Source organism: Protopterus annectens, chromosome 5.part0, assembly GCF_019279795.1.
Source record: "Protopterus annectens isolate FY-2018-M chromosome 5.part0, PAN1.0, whole genome shotgun sequence".
Lineage (NCBI taxonomy): Eukaryota > Metazoa > Chordata > Ceratodontiformes > Protopteridae > Protopterus > Protopterus annectens.
The window spans coordinates 1,611,362,011-1,611,383,642 of record NC_056735.1 but is presented as its reverse complement, the minus strand read 5'-3'; the positions used below and the strand labels follow the sequence as shown (position 1 = coordinate 1,611,383,642).

General features: G+C 36.5%; 1 protein-coding gene across 4 annotated transcripts in view; it reads left to right on the top strand.

The window, feature by feature from the left end:
* Nucleotides 1-20,954, top strand: part of CMSS1 (cms1 ribosomal small subunit homolog) — a 1,462,848-nt gene extending 1,441,894 nt beyond the window's left edge. For all 4 annotated transcript variants that reach the window (XM_044071376.1, XM_044071373.1, XM_044071375.1 and 1 more), the window contains exon 10: nt 19,098-20,954. In XM_044071376.1, the coding sequence (XP_043927311.1) occupies nt 19,098-19,181 (84 nt within the window). In that variant the 3' untranslated portion in view covers nt 19,182-20,954. The remainder of the gene's footprint in view (nt 1-19,097) is intronic.
* Nucleotides 20,955-21,632: the final 678 nt, after the last annotated feature.

Here is a 21,632-nt window from a genome sequence, read left to right as displayed (position 1 = left end):
TATCATTACGTACTAATCCTTCTTTTATGCCTAAGGTGGTTTCTAGTGTGGCTTTAAACCAAACTATTCATTTGCCTACGTTTTTGCAGACCCTCAAAATAAAGGGGAAAAGATTTTGCACACTTTAGATGTACACAGGCAATTGCGTTATTATTTAAGCAGGACTAAGGATTTTAGGCAGTCTCAGCAATTGTTTGTTTCTTTTGCCTTGAGTTCACAGGGCAAGCCTGTGTCAAAACAAACTATTTCTAGGTGGATTGGCTTTTGCATTGCATTTTGTTATTCCCATCATGGCAAGGAGATTCCAGCTGGGATTAGGCCTCATTCCACTAGGGCTACTGCCACTTCAACAGCATTTCTAAGGGGTGGCAACTAAGGATATTTTGGAAGCAGCTACTTGGAGTTCAGTGCATACTTTCTCTAAGCATTATCACCTTCCTATCTACTCTAAGTCTAGGGCTGGTTTTGCCACAGCTGTTTTGCAAGGCATGTTGTCAGCTCCTACTTCTTTATGATGTGCCAGCCTCCCTTACCTCTGCTTTGGGATTCTACCCAATAGTCAGGACTGCAGCAATGGAAGACGAAGAACATAGTACAGTTTTGTACCTACCATAAATGTAGATGTTCGAGGATTCCATTGCTGCAGTCCAATTTACCCTCCCTCCTTCCCCTCTGTATTTAGGGGTGGTTGTGTAGGTGAGTTTACATGCTTATATTTTTGTATATATTGTTGTGTATATTGTACATGTTTTTGGTGCAGGTTTTTTGGGACTTGTCTTTTTAGGATCTTCTGACATCTGGGGCAAGAAAAGACTGAGGATATGACGTCGGTCATGCGCATTAGTACCCTGACGTACTGACGTCAGTCTAATGCGCCCTGACCGACGTCAGCCTTATACTCTGGTATTCGGGCCGACTGGACGCGGACTATACCCAATAGTCAGGACTGCAGCAATGGAATCCTCGAACATCTACATTTATGGTAGGTACAAAACTGTACTTTTTGCAAGAAAAAGTGGCTGAAAAACACTGGACATAGGTTGACTTTGTTAAACTTGTGGGTGGACTGTAAAGCATCTACCTCACTTTATATCATTAATATTAGAAGGACACTAAAAGGGGAAACTGACTGAAGTAAAACAATTTTTGTTCTTATTAGTATTTGTATAAAATGTATCATGATATAAACTGCATGTTATTTCCAGCAAAAACAATTCGTGTAGTGTATGGTCAGTGGTATTTTAAACGTGGGGACATTCTTTTCATTGACTTTTGAATGTGTTAAAGATATTAAAATAAACAAGTACTTTTTTAGCTGTATGAAATATAAGTTTTTACAGTATAACAAGAAATGTAGGCTGGACAAAAGCTAATTTAATGTTCATATGCTGTGATCTTGGGCTGCTGGGATGGAAGTAGGGTGTAAAAGTGTATTGATTATATGTAGAATTGGGATATTTTCTCTTTATTTTACAAGGGTGAATATCTAGATTACTACCTTTTGTTTAAACTGTAAACATATTTTGTAAACATATAGGCTTTAAAAATAAGACAAAATGATAAAGCCATGAAAACGTTGAACTTCTTACAACTGTAAAGATATTAGTTTGCTTGTTTTCCCCTGGTACGTGTTCAGTGGAATTGAGATGTCTGCAGTTGAGGGCAGCTGTGCATTCTTTCCTGAGTGGAATTTGCAAAGGCTCATTGCTGAGTACATTTCCATGAAGACAAGCTCCCTGCTGGTGCTAGAAGTTAATCTTCAGAATTCTGAGTATTCTTTGCTGAGGGAAGTGCAAAATGTAAAGGTACAGTGGCAAGCAGTTCAGTAAAAAAAATATGTTTGAAATTATGGGACGTGAATAAGAAGAAACAATGTCCTTAGCAGCCTTAATATTTTAAATAGAACAGTGTACATTTTAGTTTAATTAAAGATAGCAGTGTATTTTTTTCTTAAGCCTAAAAGTTAGTGTTCTGAAAGCATCCAAGCTGCTTTTTCATATCTGGGAGGGGAAGAGAGATAAGAAAATAACATACAGTAATCAGTGTAAGTGGGAGCATGATAAGATGAAATATTTAGGAGTATGGAATAAAAAGACTTCTGTTATTGCAGTTAAGGATATGTGGGAAGAAACTAAACAAAACATAATACAAAAAATTGAAAAACCTGAAAACTCTTACTTATGGATATGGATAGTAAGATGCAAGCAGTGAAAATGTTTTTAGTCTTTTAGTCCTTTAGTCATGTATACAGGTCAGGCATACTTTTATCAACCGGAGAAGTTGTGGAAATAATTAGTTAAGAATTGAAGGAGTTTATCTGGGAGGGAAAGAGGACAAGGGTTGATTTAGACAAGTTGATCCTTCCAATAGAACAATGTGGTTTAGGCTTACCTGATCTGAAGGGATATTTTAGAGCTACACAATTAAGGTTCATTTAAATAACACCAGCAGAAGGTTATAACTCAAATTAGAAAGGGATGATGATGAAGCAAGGGGAAAAGTTCACAAAATAAAGAGTGAGTGGTATTTTGTATACAGATCCATAAAGAGAAAAATAAAAAACATACAGAATATTATATTTGTAAAGTAGCAGAAAGTTTTCTAAGAAATAAGTCAGTACGAGAATGGAGAAAGAGGATTTTGCCAATAGGGATGACTGCAAGTAGGGGTACAGAAAATAGGCAAAAGGGGCGGAATTTATTGGAGAAACCTGGCAAAGGAGAGGAGATATTGGGAGCAAATAACTCAAGTGGGGAATGTAATAGAGTGGGATGCAAACTCAAATGTACAGATTTTCGCAAGATGTCCGGATTTTTGCCTCATATTTTTGGTCCATTTTTCATAAAATTGTGGTTTTCTGGCAAATTAGTGGCAAATCATTAAAGATTGAAGTTAGAAAATAATGAGTGTCAGACTTCATACCCTTCAGAAAATTCATGCTGTAAGTCTGTCAGCTTTCTAAGTTTATAAGAATTATAATTGTCCCTATCTTGGGCCTTTATCCCAGTTTTGTATATGGCTTTGTCCAGATTTCTTGATCTAAGAGGTTGAGAAGTATGGTGGGATGAGGTAAAGCAGACATTTGGATTGCAGGCTAGAGACTGCCTTGTCTACCAGTGCTTGATATCAGAATATAGGCAAAGAGAAAGAAATGGTGGAATTTTAAGTGAAAGACCTGCTCTGGTAGAGTGTTTATTTGAACAGAAACAGTTGTTTAAAAAGGGATAATTAATAGGGCATATAAAATATTGCACGATAATTATAAGAATCTGTCAGAGAAGGTTACAAAAGATTGGGAAGACAGACTGGAAAACGTTTACAGAAAGAATGGTAAGACATATGTATGACTCTCAAGTATGCATCCAAGTTCAGAAGTTTTAGGATCTTTCCTTGGAAGTGTTTGCATAGGTATTTTTATACCGCAAGCAGAGGATGTTTCCAAAGGTAGATAGCAAATGTTGGAGGTGTGATGGAGAAGAAAGAGGTCATTGGGAACATATGTTTTGGGAGTGTAATGAGTTGGCAGATTTTAAAAATTCCCTACAGAGTACTGTATCAGAAATATTGGGTGAGCAAATGGCTGTAACTAAGGACATGATTTTTTTCAGGTGGGGCACAGGATCTGAATTTCCTAAGCATAGTAAGGCCTTATTAAGTTTAATTCTTTTGGCTGCCAAAAAAAAGCAACTACTCAGAAATGGAAACTGAAGTCTATACCAGCTGTATTTGAGGTGTTGAATTTTATAAAAGAGACAAAAGAACTGGAAAAGAGATCCTTAGAAAAGGGAAGGGACAAATTGCATAGAAGTAAATGGATATTATGGGAACAATACATGCATAATAATGTTCAGGAGTACAAGGAGGATTGTGGTTTAAGGGAAGGCAGGAATTCAGCAATTTTTTTTCTAATATTGGACTGATGATATTAGCAAAATAATGTATGTGATGTATATTGTATTAAAATGGAAAATGCTAAAATGGTTTGTTTTCTGTTGTATGCTTGCCTATGTCTTAAGTGGTAATTTAATAAAGGTATTTAAAACAAAAAATAAATTTTGGTAGAATAATCTCCCCTAGCTATTCCTTAAATTCCTCTCTTTTCAACAGATAGGTGGGAAAGTGCCAGTGTTTTATTTTATTTCATTACCCTGTCTTTTTATTTTAGCTGTTATTGGCGCATGATCTGAAATAGCTATTGGGTGCATATCAAAACCTTCATTTAAATGCACATGTTCCTGTGAAATCTAAATTCTAAAAACAAAAACCACTCTGAAGCCAATATCCTATGACCACAATACAAATTTATTAAAATACACAAAGTCACGAACCACAATTCCACACAGTACTCCAAAGGTCAAGCGCTTTCATCAATAGACTTCATCATAACAATTAAAGCTTGTAAAAACAACCCTTTTATACTAACAAGCTGACTCTCATTAGACAAAACAGCCCTTGAAATTAAAGTGACAGTTATTTTTCAAAACAACCTAAAAAATCCCAACCCTATATATAAAACTAAATAATAAATTAACAGTTAAAAGTATTATTTAAACATGTTAAAATGTAAACAAGGCATGGACAATTATATGTATATGTGTTGTTTGAAATATATGTGTATGTATTGTTTAAGAATAGAGTAAATATCACCTAGAAGGTTAAAAATAGGGTTTTTATAAAGTTTCGATGCCCGATACGTTAGTTCGGGCTTAATACTAATGTTTTCATTAATCCCCGGAGCTACGGTGGCATTTAACCTAAGTTGCCATCTCACTTCAGCTCTGAGCAGTTGGTTTGCCCAATCACCTCCCCTAATATCCTTAACAACAACCTCAAGAATACCAAACCGGAAGGAATGGTCCTGGTTCATGGAAACATGTTTGTAAAGGGCGTTATTTTCATCTTTCCTTGTAATACTGTAAATGTGTTCATAGATTCTCTTATTTAGTTTTCTTTCTGTTTTCCCTACATAAAAAAAACCCACACACTTGGCAAACAGCAAGATACACCAAACCCGTGGTGGTGCAAGAACCTGCACTAAAGTTAACAACAATATTGTAGGACCCCAGTTCAATTGATGGGGTGTCTATTATAAATTTACAGCATTCACAGGCCCCACACTTGATAAGTCCCCTTTATATTACCTTTTTTATTGGGGAACTGGTTTTCCAATAAGCTTTTCAAGTTTCTATTGACCCTGTATGTAAAAAAGGGTTCATCCCCTATAACTGTCAAAAGTTCAGGGTTCCCTTTGAACATGGTCCAGTTATTTTTAATAATGCTTTTAATTCTGGATGAGGTTTCCCCATATGTTAACACCATAGTCTGTGTAAAGTCCCTGTCTTGACAATGGACTTGAGTTGTATTAACCTCCATATAACCAAGTAATGGCTTGAATCTAAAACCCCATTCACTTATCACCTGGTCCCTGATGTTGTTAACAAAATCCAGTGGGTAACCCCTAGCCCTAAACATACTGGTCAATAACTCCATTTCAGATTTAACCAAATCCAAGTTTGAACACATTCTAGCGACCCAAACCATTTGTCCCTTCACAATATTCCTTTTCACAAAGGTTGGGTGGCTACTTGTGTACTCTAAGTAATCATTGGAAAAAGTTGGTTTTCTGTACACACTTGATTCAAAACAGTTGGATCCCACATCCTTCATTATTTTAACATCCAAATAATTAATGTGGGAATTCCCGCTGTTACCAGTGAATTTAAAGTAATCACATAATCCATTCAAAAAATCAAAAAAATTTTCATGATTTTCACCCCCTTTCCATAAAATGAAAAGGTCATCTAGGAACCTAATGTATAACAACCATTGTTCCTTGTAGGGAGATCTAAAGACAAGGGTAGTTTCCCACTTGTACATAACAAGGTTGGCAAATAAGGGTGCACAACTGTTGCCCATTGCCACCCCTTTGACTTGTCGAAAAAATTCCCCACCGAAACTAAAGAAATTATTTTTAAGAATCACCTCCATAAGTTCAGTGATAAAATTAATCAAGGTGTTACTCAAATTAGTTTTCTCTACCAAAACTTCGTAAAATAACTCAAGTCCCTTCAGTTGTGGAAAAACAAACATCCTTATTATAATAATTTCTTTTAATCCTTTGCAGAAAGTCCCAAGAATCAACCAGAATGTGGTCAATAGGGATCAAAGCATTCCTAACTGTACGGTCAATAAACACCCCCAATGGGTATGTTATACTGTTCTGACCAGAAATAATTAACCTATATGGGGGTTCCAAAACATCCTTGTGTGTCTTGGGAATCCCAAAATCTATAGGAATAGTGGGAAAATCAACATTAAGGAAGTTAAAAATCTCCTCGTTGATAGCCCCTTGGTACAAAGAGTCCTCCAGAAGCAATTTAATCTTCCTGTGTAAAATATTTATTTAATTCCTGGAGACACACTCGTATTTGGTTTCATCCTGCAACATACAGAAAATCCTGTTGTTGTAGTCTTCACTATTAGCTATCACCATACCCCCACCTTTATCAGGTTTCATGAATCTTGGGTTAACATCACTTCTAATACCATCCAACAGTTGTTTTTCAGTTTTAGTTAGATTAAAGGGCTGTTTTGTCTAATGAGAGTCAGCTTGTTAGTATAAAAGGGTTGTTTTTACAAGCTTTAATTGTTCTGATGAAGTGTATTGATGAAAGCGCTTGACCTTTGGAGTACTGTGTTGAATTGTGGTTCATGACTTTGTGTATTTTAATAAATTTGTATTGTGTTCGTAGGATATTGGCTTCAGAGTGGTTTTTGGTTTATTAGTGTCGTTTGCCACTCTCGCACCACTTTTTATTCTTCTGAAATGTAAATTCTCTCTAGCCTAGGCTAGTTTTTATATCTTGGGGAATAATATGTAAATTCACTCCAAACTTCTATTACTGAATTCACATCTTCCATGCAAATATTTTCATAAATTACTTCAAAAATCTACCCTCCTTTGTTATACTTTCCCTTCTGGGCGCCCAGACACATTCTCACTGCTGAAAATCACATTCTGATCCCCACCTATAAGTAATATTCCTTGCTGAAAACTGATTACTTCTCCCAGAATTATCTTAAGCTCCATTTTAGGTGGAATATAAATACATGCCAGTGTAATCCTCCTCTCTTTGCCAGTAGCGCATTAGCACTATAAAACTACCATTATTATCTTTTTTACCCTCTTCTATCATTATTGGAGCCCCTCTTCCAATTAATATAAGTACTCCTCCTTTCCTTTGCCCCACATAGTCCACTGAATAGCCATCCAGAAAACCTTTCTTTATCAAAGTGACATGTTCAGTTCTAAGTGTGTCTCCTGTAACATAACTATTTGCATTCTACATTTTGATATAGTCCGCGACTCTTTCTTTTTTGATTTTTTTCTGAGAGACTGTTGACATTTATAGATATTACAGAAAGCATTATTGCATTAAAAATTTATTCTCACCTTTTATGTATAACACCTTTTTTTGTTAAATGTGTAGTTCCAGCGTTTGTGTTACGTACATTCACTGGCAGGTTGAACCTTTATACAGTTGTTTATTGTCATATCCATTTGAGCCTATGTCACATCTTACAGAACTTTTTGTTTTATTGAAAGCCCTTAAACAAAAAAAACACACACATTCCCAATACCCCCTAAAACATATTAACTTAATACTAACAGACAAAACTGTGTACATCTTCAGATATTGAATTTTTACCCTCCTAATAGGAACAGAAATCCCAAACTGACAACCACACTTTCAGACTTGAGTTAACCTAAAAGAAAGGTTATTCATGCTAAAAGTCATGGTGCAGCCTATGCTTCTACTAAGTACTAACTGGTTTTGTCTTAGCTTTGTAGCTCTCCCAGCTGGGAAAACCCCAGAATGCTTTCAAAGAACATTATTTCCCAGCCAATTTCTCTTTTCATTTTTTCCCCTCAGCCAATCACTCAACACCAGACTGTAGCCAGTTTCTGTTTATCAGATTTTCCCCATGGAGACATGAGAACCAGACAGCCAATTTCTCTTTATCAGATTATTTCCATGGAAACATGAAGACTAGCTGCAGAATTGCTACCAAGCAAACATGTATTTGCTAGAAAAAAGCCTTATAATATTCAATATTCTTTTTCATTTACTTGCTCTGTCTAAAAATTTTTTACCAACTCAATCTAAGGTCCTTAACAATTCATTCCCTTATGCAAGAATGAGAACACAATTTTTCTCTGTCATGCTTTTTTAACCAGGCTTTTTCTTTTACATTGCAGTGCCTACATTTCTTAAAACTGACCAAGAAGAGAGAGAGAGAGAGAGAGAGAAGGGAGAAAGGAAAAAAAAAACAGCAGCAGCACCTTCTTACAGTCTCTATTACACTTAAAAATAACTGAGAAAACTTTACTTTATAGCATGTAAAGAAAACCACACACCACAAAAATAGTACTATTTAAGAAAAAAAATCTTTACTTTCAGTTAATTTTCTCATTACTCTTTCTCTTCCCAAAGCACTTTTCTGAACATTAATGACATGAACTAGGGCATATGCTTTAGAATCCCCCACAAGTCCAACAAATTCTGAAAAAGTCCAATATTTCCAGATTTTCTTCCGTCACATTTCACAAATATAATTATTGCATTGTAAACTCACATTAAGTTACTGGTTTTATTCCTGTTCATCTCCATCTCCCATATCCTGTTTCTGTGTCATTTGTAATGTACTCTTGATAGCCCAACCATCCCCATGGCTCCAAAAAAAAAAAAAAGACCAAGTCTGAAATGAAAAAAAGGGATTAAACCTGAGATATCACTTTAACATCACAGCAAAAGACAACACCACAATCCATCCTACAGAACACGCAAAATTACTAGGCGTAGAAATAGACAATAAACTGAACTTTGACATTCACATTTCCATGACCATTAAAAAAGTGCACAAAAAACTAGGAGCATTATATAGAAATCAGCAACTACTTACCAAACCAGCTAAAATTTCGGTAGCAAATTCTCATCTTATCTCTACCCTACTCTACGCCTTTCCAATATTTACTAACCTTAGACAATGCCATCTAAATAAGCTTGAAACCTGCTACAACAAAATTGCCAAATTCGCCCCAGGGGCTTCCTGCCGTACTCACCACTGTCTGTCACTAGCAGAACTGGGCTGGCTACAGCTCCCCCACCTCCTTCAGTGGTACCAATTCGCACTCACCCACAAACTAATAAACCAGCCACTAAAAGTCCCGTCCCTCCAGAATCTACTCCAACCCTACATAACCACGAGACCACTAAGATCCAGCCACAAAAACCTCCTACAGTTCACAAGAGCCATTAACTCTGCTGGAGAAGCATTATTCTCCTGCACTATAGCCAAACTCTGGAACTCCCTCCCATCCTCATTTACCTCTGTAACTTCTTGCGCCCACTTCAAATCCTTACTAAAATCACACTTAAAAACTTGCCAGATATGCCCTTGCAACCCCCCCTCTAATACCATCCACTCCACCCACCAACTACCTCTCCCGGCCCCCTATCAACAACCTACTCTTAGCAAGCTTGGCTACTCATGTTCCCAGCTACCTACCACATAATACTAACTTCTTGTAGCAACAACTGCTAATGGCTGTTATGTACCTCAAAAACAGATTGTATCAATTGTTCACTAATGAATCTCAACTACATTTGTAACCATGTTTAGTATATGTCATCATATTTTTAAATTGTACTATGTTCTACAGCTGTTTTACATCTATTTTTTATTCTTGTCTTGCGTCATTAGCTGGACTAATGTTTATATTTAAATGCTATGTTTTTTAACTATATAATGCAAATAATACTTAATGTGGATCTTTTCTCCCCGGGCCTCCGCTGAAAACGGACCTGTGTCCAGTCGGACTCTCCTGGTCAACAAATGTAAATAAACAAATAAACGCTTGTGCTCCCTTCCTTCTCTCCAACATTTTCTATTGAAACATTGGATAAGGTTTCACAGGTACAATCTCCCTGTGGTCTTTATTACCAGAAGAAGAAGAAGCAGAATCTTTTTGTTTCACAGCTTACTTTTTGTTGTACAAACTTTTGTAGCATGTACGTCATCAAAAATGATTTTGTCCCTCCAAGGAAGAATACCTTGAAGACAGCTGGCTACAACAGTTTGAATCTCGCACCTGCATCTTGGCATTCCCTGAATAGTGGAATAACTCATTTCCTTTTCTGCCTGGTGTACAATGAGTAATCATTCTCCTCAAACACTCTACTGTCTCTCACTTTTAGTACTTCACCCTTCTGCCACAGTTTCATCAGAATCAACTCCTTCTGCTGGTAGGATTTCATCTTGTACTAGTAAAGGTCTACGTGGCTTTTTCATAGCCAGGTTTGTAGCATACACACAATGTGCTCTTTCAACTAACAACTCCTGCTGAGGAATACCAATCCAGTTGCTTATTTGTTCTTTCATAAAATTAATGCAGTCTTTTCCTTCAAGCTTCTCTGGTATAGCTGAAAAATCTCACATTTTCCCTATGTGCTGTGTCCTCCAATTCATTTATTTTTTGAAAAATCTCTTCTTGAGCAGTCTCATATTCAGCCAGCTTTTTCTTCATTTCGACCTCTGAGTTTTTCATCTTTATCACCTCGTATAAATATCTGTTTAAAGCTTCTTCCATTTTTTCCAAATTTTTGTTATTTGTGTTGATATACTCCATCAGTGTTTTGTTTATTTTAACCAGGTCTGCGTGCACTTGTCTTATATCTTCCTGTAGGTTACTGGAATTCATGTCTGGAGATTGCATTGCTTTTTGCTGAACAGCTGCAGAACTTACCCCAGTCAATGTTACTTCCTCACTTTTTGTAGCTGATTTTTTCCAGGTCCTCTCTATTTCTTTTTTCCTGGCATCCAGGCAGTACACTTACTAGTCAGTTACTGAAATGTACCCATAAACACAAGTCTACTGGCGTTCTCGGCTGAGTTTCTGTTTTCACACTGGGAAAATTAGAACTAAGCTGTCAGTGTGCAGCCATCTTGGGAGTCTGAGACTTTGCCTATTGTAAATCCAAATATGATTAAATTAAGAAAATGAAAAACTGGAGCAATTGCTATAGGTTTCACTGAAATTTTGTTCACTATACCCATTCCATTGAGTGGTATTAAGCCAAGAAAAATGAGTGAAGTGGGAAGAACCCCCCCCTCAAAGTATTATAGTATATTCTGAGATTAATCAGTCTCGTGATAAGTTAATACATTATTTTGATCATTCCTGTCTGATAGAACATGTGTGATGAACTTGGTTCAATGGAAAGTAGCAGCAACGATTACATAAACAGAAACCCACTAATCCCAGTAGAGACAGCATAAATATTGGACTGAATTCACAAAATTCTGAAGTATATATATATATATATATATATATATATCATTGTACTGGCACTTGCAAAGATGCATATGTTGTAGTGTGCTTACTTCTAGCACCTATATACACAATCATCTCATGCTGTTAGTTTTCACATTCCAAAGGCAATTTTTTTCAGGCGAAAAGTATGAGCTGTCTTAGTAAAATACTGTTGTAGAACAGTAGCAAAGCACTGAAATATATTGCCAGATGCAGTGGTCCAGCTTAAGTTAGGGGTAGTTGAGGCAGGTGCACAAGGGCCTGAAAGAGTATATATGTTCATCATGTGCATCATTGCTTCTGGAGGTGAACAACAGTCTCTGATATTTTTCAGCAGTCAAGAAGTCCGAAAGTATGTATGACTTCAGTTTCCTACCATGCTCAGCAGGAGTTCCCCAGATGTAACAGCACATCAAATACACACCCTACTTTGGTTTTTTGGGAGTGAACTAATCAGCCACTCCTCTTCAGTTTTTGCGATAACTGGTATTTCTCATTGATAATCCCCAACTTTTACATTCTTTTCTGTGACAAACATGTATTTGAGTATAGTTCTTTCTTTTTGGTTTGATAGGTATTGTAATTTTATTGTAAATGGATATATCCAACAAGTACTATTAAAGTTTTCCAAGCAATTGCTCAGTGCTTAATCCATCCTGTATGCAGAACCACAAATAAAAAAGTATTAAAATCAGAACTGAGGTCTCCAGAGGAATTCCTTGTGTGTTGTTTTCTGTGGTAGATTTCTTTAATTATTTCTCAGCTGTTTTTCTGTGTCTTGGATCTTTCAAATCCTTTTTTTATTTGAGTGATTGAGATTTTTCATCTTTATTGTTGGACTGTATGCTGTTATCTAGCTGATCACCCTCACTGATACACTGTGACATAGCAGGGATAACTTAGATCAGTTAAGATCACAAAAAAATGTAAACAAATCCTTAACCCAAAGGACTTTATAAACTAGGGTAAAGGTATTAAGGATCATCCTTGGAAGACGTTGGCTATTTGTCTTGGATCAACCTGTGCAGTGGTCCAAGTTGGACTAATTGCTACCCTGACAATAACAGGTGGTTCAAGCAGTTTTTACAACAAGTGCTAATTTGGACATATGATTATCCCATATAGATTTCTTTATTCTGTCTTTTTTTTATTGAGGAGTGGAAATTAAATTGATGATTGTCACCTTTCTGCTAAAAAAAAAGTGTTGAGGATAGTAAATGCAGGCCTTTTCTGCAGCAGAAGAAACATGTAGCCTGCCTTTGTTTTCCTTATTTTTGCCTAGCAAGTGTTTTTCTAACAAACATACTGCTAAGAATAAGTTTCTTAAAGAAAATTGAAGTGTAGGATATTCCTGACATACATTTAAGAAAAAAAAAAAACGGTTCCCTATCAGAAGAGCGAACATTGAAAATATCAAACACTCTTCTGTCAAACTGTAAAGTTTGAAAGCCGAGAATGTCAAAGTCACGGAACAGCGTTTCCCCAGGGAAAAAAATTGCTGGGCCGTTCTCGGGACTTTGCTGTTTTCTCCACTGTGGTGCGATCTCGGAGTTGGTATATTTAAGTTGGGGGGGGGGGGGTGAAGCCCCCCCACTTTATTTTGTTTGTAGTTTTTTTTTTGGATCAGCGGATTTTTTTTCCCTGGGAAAAAATTTGCTGATCCGTGACTTTGACATTTTTGGCTTTCGAACTTTATAGCTCGACAGAATAGTATTCGCTGTTCTGATATTGACACAACAAAAATCCCCCAAAATGATGGATTCCTCCTTTTGTGATTGTCAGGGGTAGGCATCTTTGACTAAGGAACACCAGCCTGACATTGACAGGGAAATCACTCCTCCTTCAGCTGCTTTTCAGATTCATTCATCTGCTCCATAGGAGAGAAGCTGTTTTGAAATCCTGTGCTTTCCCTGTCACTTCATTGACTCAGCAGGGGGTTCTGGATTACTGTCATCCCACAAATAAAAACTGTACTGATAGTGATTTCCTATTGAAAATGCAACTGAGAGTTTCAAATTGGAGAACAAAAAAAAAGATGATAAGGTGAAACTTGTCTAATTCATATATGACCACGTTTAGGGAGATTGGCAAGGATTTGTGATGAAATGTGGCTGTGATGATGTAGATGTTGGCTTCAGTTTCAGATATGATAACTTCGTTGTGTAAACTGAAGTAAATCCCACTGAGTCTTGTTGGCAGCAAACAGCAGTCACTGATTAGCACAAGGGTGGAGATGAAGAATGAAAGCCAACGTGCCAGTTGGAACCCTAAGCAATGCCAATATGCCTGGTCACACACCAGCACTACTGAGGAACATAACACAACGTAAATCTAACATAATATTACATACTATATATAATGTAACAGAATACCTCAATGATGAAACTTAGCTGCCTTAAGACAACAACACAACGTCCAACACACCCATATTTTCACCAGTGTATAGAGGAAGTGTTCCCTAAGTGTGGTATGGGTGAGGGAGGGTGACATTATGAAGGGTCTGTCTCTCTGTCTGCTATCCAGAAGCAGTACCACATGTGATGCTATCTATGGTCACAATATCAGAAGCACATTCCTTGTGTTTTCTTCCCATTATAATGTTATATCCCTTACATACCATCGTGTATACACCTGTAGTTTGTGGCTAATCCTGCATATTGCTTGTTGTTTTCTACATGTACTTACTTGACTGTATGCACTTGCTGTGCATTGGTACAGTCACTTTCTACAAGTACTCTTTGCATATTCTTTGGCAGGTTGTCTTGTAACCAAGTTGACAGTTTTGCAGTGTTTGGCTGTGCATCGTGGGTTTTGTGAATACTCCTGTGACCAGCTCACGTAATTCTGTTGACTACAGAACAATTGCATCTAGGGCTGTCTTATGCAGATGTGCATGTTTAAAGTACCCACCCTTTCCCTGAGGACATTGGAAGGTAATTTGGTATGCACTTTTAGGCAAGTGTTTGGTGCTGAGGCATTGAAGAGAAGAGGAAAAACTGGACAATATCAAGCCAATGTGCCATTCCTTGATGTCTATGTAGTCCAGGAATTCTTCTGTCAAATTCTGACCTTTCTTTCAGAAGTAAATCTGAAACCAGTAATACAAGTAGAAAAACATTACAAACGAAACAGCAGACTTGGATGGAAAACCACATGCCAGCAACAGCAGGCTTCATTGTAACAGAATAGGCTCTTTAATGGTGACTCACAATAACAATACCCACCTTTATTATTTTCACCCTGCTCTTCAAACTTATGTTCTAGAATGGGTGTTTTTCTGTTTTTTAACAGTAGCTTCAGATCACCTTAGACAAATGTCAGCACGTTACACTGCATAATTTTCTTTTCTTGCAATTTTAGGAACAATCCTTCATACACCTTGATGTCAGAGTCATGTAATACTACCTGCAATTCAGCATTTAAAGATTAAATTTGGGAGTAAACAATTAAGATGAATCTAACCTTTCGAGCCATTTACATTCTAAGTTAGGAAAGTGCATTAGTATAGCCACTAAGCAAAGAAATTTCAATCTCTTACAATTGAAGCTGGACATAACCACAATTTTAATGCTTACAGATAGACTGGGTCATTTAGAAGTAGATCAGTTTGCCTGTCATTTAAAATAGTAGTTTCCTTTATACTGTTCCACTTCCCCCCACAGTCAAGCAATGGCGCGTATTGCCTTTTTAATCACTTAGAGCCAGGATCTCCTGTAAGCATTTCCTCAGTTCCTCTCATCCTTTGTAGTTTGTAGAGAACAGTATTTTTTTCTTGAAGTCATTTGCTAAAATTGGTAGACTGTTTTCAGGCTAAGCAAGTAATATTCCCTTTCCTATAGCCATTCAACCTTTGAGAGATAGAAAGTGTGAAATTTTCCTTGTCCAGAATAAGAGTGAGTTGATTTTAAATTTTATTGTTTTAAAAAGTTTTGAAAGTTAAGTGTTTGATCTATCCAAATTCCAAGGTATTTGATTTATGTTGTAGTTTCAGTAAATTCCATGTTGTCACAGTATATTTCCCACCACTTTGGAACATGACCATGTTTTTGCCTAGTTACAAAAATCATGGCTTTTGTTTTTGTGGTATTGAGGACTAGTCTGTACTGGGTAAACCATTGTGAAAGGAGGTTTAGATCATTTTCTGGGGCATTCTTAATGGTAACGCAATTTATTGTCTCTGGAAATGACCACATCTGCGTATGTGAGTAGTGGAGTTTGTGGTAGGTGGGATGGGAGGTTACTTATGAATAGGGAGAATAACAGTGAGGATAAGACTGATCCTTGGGGAACTCACTTCGTGAGGGCGAGAAGTGTGAGGATGATTTACTTATTTAAACTTTAGAAAGTCTGTGTTTGAGGAAGTTTCTGACCCATACAAGTGAGTCAGTTCTGATTTCTGCTGTTATGAGAGTCCATTAGGTTGAAGGCCTTAGTCAGGTCAGTGAAGACTGCCCCTTAAGAAGGCCTCTACCCATTACTACAGAGAATATCTGTAAAAATGTGTAGGGCAGTCATGCTACTGTGTACTAACCTAAAACTGCTGATTTAAGATTAGGATGCTGTACTTTTTGATGTATTCCATTAGCTCAGTGAACACTGGTTTCTCTAAGTTTCTCCTAATGTAAATAAGATTGAAATTGGTTGGAAGTCTTTTGTGGATTCCGGTTTTTACTGTTTGGGAATTGGTTTGACTATGGCCTGTTTCCATATGCCAGGTATAACACTGTTGGCTAGGCATAGTGGTATTTTAATATTGATCTTTACTAGAGTGAGAAGCCATGGGATAGGATTCTGTTTAAGAGAAGCACTGAAGGGGATTTATTCAAAAGTTTTTGTAATATCTTTGGCTTTAAATGTTTTGAAGTAAGTGTGAGTCAAAAGGGGGAGGTTGAGAGGGAGACTGACAGAAGGGATGATGAGAAATATGGAAAATGGAAAATTATTTATGGAAATTTAGGGTAGCTAGTTGTCCTGGGGCTGTAGATATTGAGTTGAGGTTTAAGGGATCTGTTTGGTTGAGCACAAATAGTGATGTGATTAAATAGGTCCCAGAATTGTTTTTCATTATTCCTGAGGGATTTTTGTTTGGAGGAAGTTAGCTTAATCTTTATGTTCTGTTTTTTGGGGCTATATTTCTTATTTAGATTAATTTAGTTTTGTTTTCTGGAGAGGGGATTTGCTTCCATTGGTGCTGTGTTGAATTTTCGTAACAATAAACTTGCTAGAAAAGTAGGACATGGCTCTGAATCCAAGCATGAATTCTGGCAAACTGACACTCTGGAAGATTTTAAGTTGATATCACTCAACCATGTTATTTCTGCTGGGGTATTGTACCACTGGAAATATACCTTAGTTATGAGTAAGAAGTGTGTGCAATTGTATTTACCATTAGTGCAGTCAAAAAAAGGAATTAGCAGCTGAAAGTTTGTATGGTTGAAGAGAAAGTAGTGAAAGAAGAGAAAAAATGAAAAGGGTTTCATTATTTAATTCTTTTTCAAACAAATATTCTTCAGATAGTGTCTATTGCAGAATGTAAAGCAGTTCAAGCTTCTAATTCAGTGTCATGTCTTCTAGAGTACCTTAATACCTTATGTGATTAGCTGGTTTGGCCTGTTCTTCCATTAATGTGCATTTATCTGTCAAGATTGCCTGCATGCTTGTATATTCAGCTACATTGCTTCAGCTTGCTGTAAAATAGTTTTTGAAGGGGATCCTTCATCTCAGGTCTCTAAGGCACACAATAGCTCCTGCAAGGGGCTTCTACTTTATAACTGAGAAACTTGACTTGTCCTCCTCTTGAGCAGGTCACCGAATTACATCTCTGGTGTTGTTCCTGGAAAATTATTTTCTTGGTAGTCACTTCAGCCAGAGGAACTTCTCACTTTTATGTGTTAAGAGCTGTCAGCAGTTTTCCATGAAGACAGTGCGTCTTTGATAATAAAATACCTACTTTTTGTTAAAGATGATCTCTCTTAAGTTCTCCTATACCATTTATTTATTTACTTGATTTCTTTCCTAAACAGGAAATCAAGATGAAAAAGATTTTGGATGTGCATAGACAACTTGTATAGTACAATACAAGTACAGTACAGTGAAAGGACTAAAGCAATAATGAGTATGATTATATATTGTCATTTATGAAAGAGAAACTGACATACAGTCAAAAAACAGATAATTTCTAAGTGTTTAGCTGATTAAGGCCTTCTTCCTAATATGTTTTGTTATGAAAATATAATCAAATTTTCTGTGGTTATGATCCACTCTCCCAGGTCAGCAGATACCATTATAGAAATATAGCTGCCCAAAGTGCTTCTGAGATTGCTGTCTGGATATCCAAGATGCACCATTTTATGTTTTGTTATAAAAATATAAAAATTTTCTGGGGTTATGATCCACTCTGCCAGGTCAACAGATACCATTATAGCCTTCCTTAGAAATATATCTGCCCAAAGTACTTCTGAGATTGCTGTCTGGATGTCCAAGATGCACCTTTTCCAAACATTGTATAATGAATGGCCAATCTTTGGCTAGAGTAGGATTTGCTGTGGCTGTCTTGCAGGGTATAGACCATCACAGTTCTGCTGCCTAGAACTTTATAATGAACATAGTACAGTTATAGTACAAGGATCATTTCTGGAAGATAAGCTCATCTCTTTCCCTGTGGTCCCAAGTTGTAGGTCTGTCAGTCTGTAAATAGTTCAGCTTTGTACTGGTTACAAAATTTATACGATTATATGGTATTACAAATCCATACCCTATAATATATATATGGGTGTCTCTGCGTCCTACTTTTGAGTTTCAAAAAAAAATACAGATTCTGATGAACCCTGTTTTATAACTAGACTTCTATTATTAGCCATAACAGAAAATTGCAGCTACACACCCTTAGAGATAGTCACCTGCTTAAAAAAAAGTTAGATAGTAGCAGTCACCTTTTTCTTTTAATTGACATTTATATTGTGACAATCCTATGATAATGAGCCTTCTATTCAAACTTCTACCATTATGTTACACATGTACTGAAACAACAGCATTGCTTTATGTCATTTATAGAATTGTGCCTTTATGTGTTGTACTTGCCAGGTTCTGTTTTGTTAGTCATTTTTCATTACTTCCTTGGTGCAGTTACAGTCAGGCCTTTCCTCTGCTCACCTCATTTGCATACACATTTTTGGGATATTGATTATGCTTGCTGTTTGTTTTTCTTCTATTTCCTTCCTCAAAGTCTGTGGGCATGTTTCTGTAATTACACTGAGGGGGAGTGGTAGGAAAATAAGATAATCATCTGCAGTGCCCAACAATTTTTACTTGGCCGTTCATATACCTTGAGAATTATGTACATTAGCTAGTCCATTATGGGCAGTAGTACAAAGTATGTTAAATTAGCATTCAACAGAAACCTGGCATTGCTTCAGAAAAACAGGTACTTTCAACAGTAAGCTATAAGGAAATTAAGGACATCTCCGTGTTCACTCTAGTGACTCACATTGAGGTACATGTTTTTTTTTTTGTTTGTTTTTGCTTTTTTTAAGCATTTGTTAATCGGGGTAGTACACTGATCCACATGGGCTTTTGTCAGAATTGTATATATCTTATTGAGGTTGTAAAGTTTTCAAAAGCGACAAACTAACCTTAGGTAAATATGCTATTTTGTGATAAATATTTGTGGTGGTCTTTCCTGCTTATGTCTTTTTTTTTTTTTTTTTTTTTTTTTTTTTTGTAGATTCAACAGGATACTATCACACTGCTGGAAAGTGGCATCATAGCTGCTTGCAGGGCTGGATCCTTGAAGCTAGGACTGTTTTAATGAAAGACAAAGTGCTGCAGATGTATTAATGGATTCCCCATCCTCTGCTTTTGGAGCAAACATATACAGGGTTTTACTGCATGCTGTTTTATATTTGTTGTACTGATCGTCTTATGTGCTGTTGTAACCAAATGTCACAATTCTGAACCCATTTGCTGTGCCTATAAAGACTAATTTGTTACATGGTGTAGCATTATGTAATAAAAAACTGTAGTCTTTTATACATTCAACATGTTTGTTTTAGGTGTCTGTTGGGAATGCCTGTGTCTAAATGTTGGCTGTATTCAGAAAGAACGTGTATGTGCTTCATTGATCAGAGTTACATGTGTGTTTGTGTGTGTAAGTGTACGAAAATTTGTGTACTGACTGATGAAGGCCGCTTTTATTAAAATATACTGTAAATGACTGACACCCTTTTTTGTTGCTGATAGTCATCATTAGAAATAATGGACAATGCCACAATCAGATGTGTACCATTTTTTTTTGTAGGTAACCAGCTGCACAGGTAAATGCATCAAGGAAAATATAATCAAACATTTTTGCTGTATTAGGTGTAAGGTGCTACTGTTAAAGGTACTGTAGTTATTCTTTTATAATGGTACAACATGAAATCACTTTTTTCTTTCAGTAACATCTACATATATAACATATGGTGATCAAAACAGAAAATGTTTTAAAATCTGAAATTTGTGCCATTTACTGACTCAGGCATCCACTTTAATAAAGCAAGCTGATTGCTACACAGAAACATTTTTCCCATTTTACCCAAAATGGTAATTGTAGCTTGTGTTCTTTTATCTAGTTGTATGCTTAAAATCATAATTAAATATATTAATCAGAATACCAGCTGCTTGGCAAAAGGGATAAAACCCTGAATGTGACCTAGGTGACTTGGAATCATCTAACAACCTAGGCGCTGGAGGAGCCAAGGTTTGTGGGCAACACTGGCTCACCATATTAGGCTGATTGAAAGAGTTTGCTGCATTACAAGTCTGACACCAGTGGTGATCTGGTGTTCTAGCAATTACTGTGGAAGTGCCAGTAGCAAGCACTAACAAAGCAACACGTTCATGCCCCATAGCAGATACTTAGTATTTATAGCAGCCCACATGCCAGATGAGGCCTGAATTGTGGGCCTTCAAATCATTTAGACTTGTTGCTGGGTAACTATGTGTGGAACCACAGAAAACCTAATAGGTGCTTGGATGATAGCCTCTCCTGATGACAGAAGTCAATGAGATTATGTAGGAAACCAGTTGTTGATGGGCATTTTGGAGAAAAGGCACCAAAATATATGTATTGAATAGTGGCTTGTCTTATAAGAGATGTGTTACTTTGTAGCTCCTCTAGTATCAGAACTTTTGTCTTAATGGAAATATGTGTGGACTGCTCTGTGTTTGTGATATCAGCTGTCTTAATGTCAACCCAGTCATGTGCCTTTCAGCTATACATTTGATGTTAACTTCAACACTGTGTTGTTTCAGTGTGATACATAAGTTTGAGTAACACAGATAGTGGAATGAGTTTAGGCAGTTTGATTTAATTTGCTCCTATTTTCCATTACGATCAGTCAGTGTTAACAATGAACTTAAATAACTGTAAGAGGTAAGGAGATTGCCCCTTACACACAATGGTTGTGCACTCTCATCTCAGAGTTAGTATATTTAAAGAAGTTTTTGTGTGTGTGTGGTGGTAGAGTGTTGCATTTCCCCCTGCAAAAATGTTTTTTTATATTATCAATAAAGCTGTTATGGTTTGTCTTCTTTTAAATTATTATTATATATTTTTTTAATTTTGCGGCTCCTTGTACTTCTGTTTGAGGAATTACTTTGAATCCTGTTTCATTACTCTTGAGTGTGCTATTTTCTACCTTCTTTTTACTGTCATTTATTAAGTGTTCCACCTATATTCTTCATTCCACTTTTTTCTGTTTTCCAGTATTAAAAACTGTGAATTAGTTGCCATGGAATTCAAGGATTTTAAAATGCTTCAGTTTCCACCTTCAGGGCATTGCTTTTGTAAAATATGGTGCATCTAATAGCAAATTACTGTGTTAGAGCCTCAGTAACTATCAGGGCTAAAAGAACAGCTAAGCAGATACCCAAAGGACTTAAGGTATTCTCAAGTACATTTGCAGAATGAAACGATGAGCAATGTTTTATGTTTTGCATATGAATTATATGTGTAAACAGAGTATGCTTCCCAAAAATAAAGTTTAATCAGTGTACTATATTTAATTTATTTATTTACATTTCTTGATTGGGAAAGTAAAGTTGAGATGGTCCCATTACTTATTTATTTCAGCTTTGTTATTTGAGTAGGTGGACTTAGCCATGATCCAAGTGATAGGCAATACAAGAATTACAGATAATATAAAAGTAAAAGTCTTTTAATTTGTACGGGGGGGGGGGGCACACAGGTTAACATAGTATTATTTTATTTAAAAGTGAT